Source organism: Fundulus heteroclitus, chromosome 16 (genome assembly GCF_011125445.2).
Source record: "Fundulus heteroclitus isolate FHET01 chromosome 16, MU-UCD_Fhet_4.1, whole genome shotgun sequence".
Lineage (NCBI taxonomy): Eukaryota > Metazoa > Chordata > Actinopteri > Cyprinodontiformes > Fundulidae > Fundulus > Fundulus heteroclitus.
Window position 1 is genome coordinate 275845 of NC_046376.1, and position 1913 is coordinate 277757.

General features: G+C 42.0%; 1 protein-coding gene across 1 annotated transcript in view; it reads left to right on the forward strand.

Annotated features, from left to right (window-relative positions):
- The window catches only part of LOC118566308 (integrin alpha-3-like), a 23687-nt gene extending 23366 nt beyond the window's left edge, over nucleotides 1-321 (forward strand). The window contains 1 exon segment of the mRNA XM_036147979.1: nucleotides 286-321. Coding sequence (XP_036003872.1) covers nucleotides 286-321 — 36 coding nt within the window.
- The last annotated feature ends 1592 nt before the right edge of the window (nucleotides 322-1913 follow it).

Below are 1913 nucleotides of genomic sequence, written 5' to 3' on the forward strand. Positions count from 1 at the left end.
TTCACTGTGAAGCTCAGGGTTCTGATGTTGCTGCCCCGGCCTGCAGACAGGCCTGCAGAGGCAAAACCGATGATGAGCCCAAACATGACCGGAGTTTCTGGAAAACATAGAACGAACCCTGAAAAAGAAGCTTAATTAATCTGACTGAGCACTTCATGGGGTGTGCATGTGAAAACAGAACAGAAATAACATAATATGTAGAAACATCGTCCAGGCGCGATGCTGAAAAACATGGTCCATGCATTTGTTACTTAAAGGTGGACTATTGTACTTCTTTACTATCAGGAAGTCCACAACCTGAAGTTCCAAGCCTTCAGCTGATCCAAAATGCTGCAGCAAGAGTTCTGATGAAAATCAACAAGAGGGATCATATTTCTCCAATTTTAGCTTCCCTTCATTGGCTTCCTGTTAAATCAAGAATAGAATTTAAAATTCTTCTTCTAACGTATAAAGCCCTTAATAATCAAACTCCATCATATATCAGAGCTCTGATTACCCCGTATGTTCCTAACAGAGCACTTCGCTCTCAGACTGCAGGTCTGCTGGTGGTTCCTAGAGTCTCTAAAAGTAGAAAGGGAGGCAGATCCTTTAGCTATCAGGCTCCTCTCCTGTGGAACCAACTCCCAGTTTTGGTCCGTGAGGCAGACACCCCGTCTACTTTTAAGACTAGGCTTAAAACTTTTCTTTTTGACACAAAATTATAACTAGTGGCTCATGTTACTCTCAGCTACCTTTATAGTTTTACTGCTATAGGCTTAGGCTACTGGAGTATATCAGGATCTAATTTTCTCACTCTATTGAGTTCTACTGTTCTTCAATTATGCATTATGTGTTGTCATTTCTGCTTTAACTTTATGTTCTCTCTCTTTTCTCTTCATAGTAGGTACACCTGGTCTGGCGTTCTGTTAACTGTGACATCATCCAGAGAAGACAGATCACCCGCTATTACCATCTAATGTAGAACAGATTACTGGATCAATGTGTGCTTCTGTGCTTTTTTGTCTCTCTTGTTGTGTCTCTGCTCTGTCTTCTGTAACCCCAGTCGGTCGAGGCAGATGACCGTTCATACTGAGCCCGGTTCTGCCGGAGGTTTTCCTTCCCGTTAATGGGTGTTTTTCTTCCCACTGTCGCTTCATGCTTGCTCAGTATGAGGGATTGCAGCAAAGCCATGGACAATGCAGATGACTCTTCCTGTGGCTCTACGGTTCCCCAGGAGTGAATGCTGCTTGTCGGGACTTTGATGCAATCAACTGGTTTCCTTATATAGGACATTTTTGACCAATCTGTATAATCTGACCCAATCTGTATAATATGATTGAACTTGACTTTGTAAAGTGCCTTGAGATGACATGTTTCATGATTTGGCGCTATATAAATAAAATTGAATTGAATTGAAATAATGCTCAGAAACAGTCTAATGAATAATGCTACATGTAATGATATGATATAATATGAAACCTATGATCAGAACAGTAAAAGGATCACAGACATTTGATAAATGACAAAAAAGGCAGTTTCTTTGTCCGTGCAGCTCCTTCCCTAAAGCTGATCCATCTAAGATGATAATCTGTCTGATAAATGCACCTTTGATGCAGATCTGTGTCCAGCTCGACACCTTACAGGTGATCACTGCCACTGAGCATGCTCAGAGATCCGTTTGGGGGGGGGGGGGGGGGTTGTGTGTGTAAAAATTAAAATAAAGGAGAGAGGAAGTGAGACAAAGACAGGAAACTAAAATAAGCTCTGAGCTGAGAGTGTGAGAGAAAAACATTCACTTTCACACACACCCTCCTGTTATTAGTGTGTGTATGTGTGTGTGTGTGTGTGTGTGTGTGGGTTAACCCACTCAGACATGATTTCATTTCAGGACGACCGAGCACAGCTGAAGAATAAGAATGAAGGAGGGAGAGAGA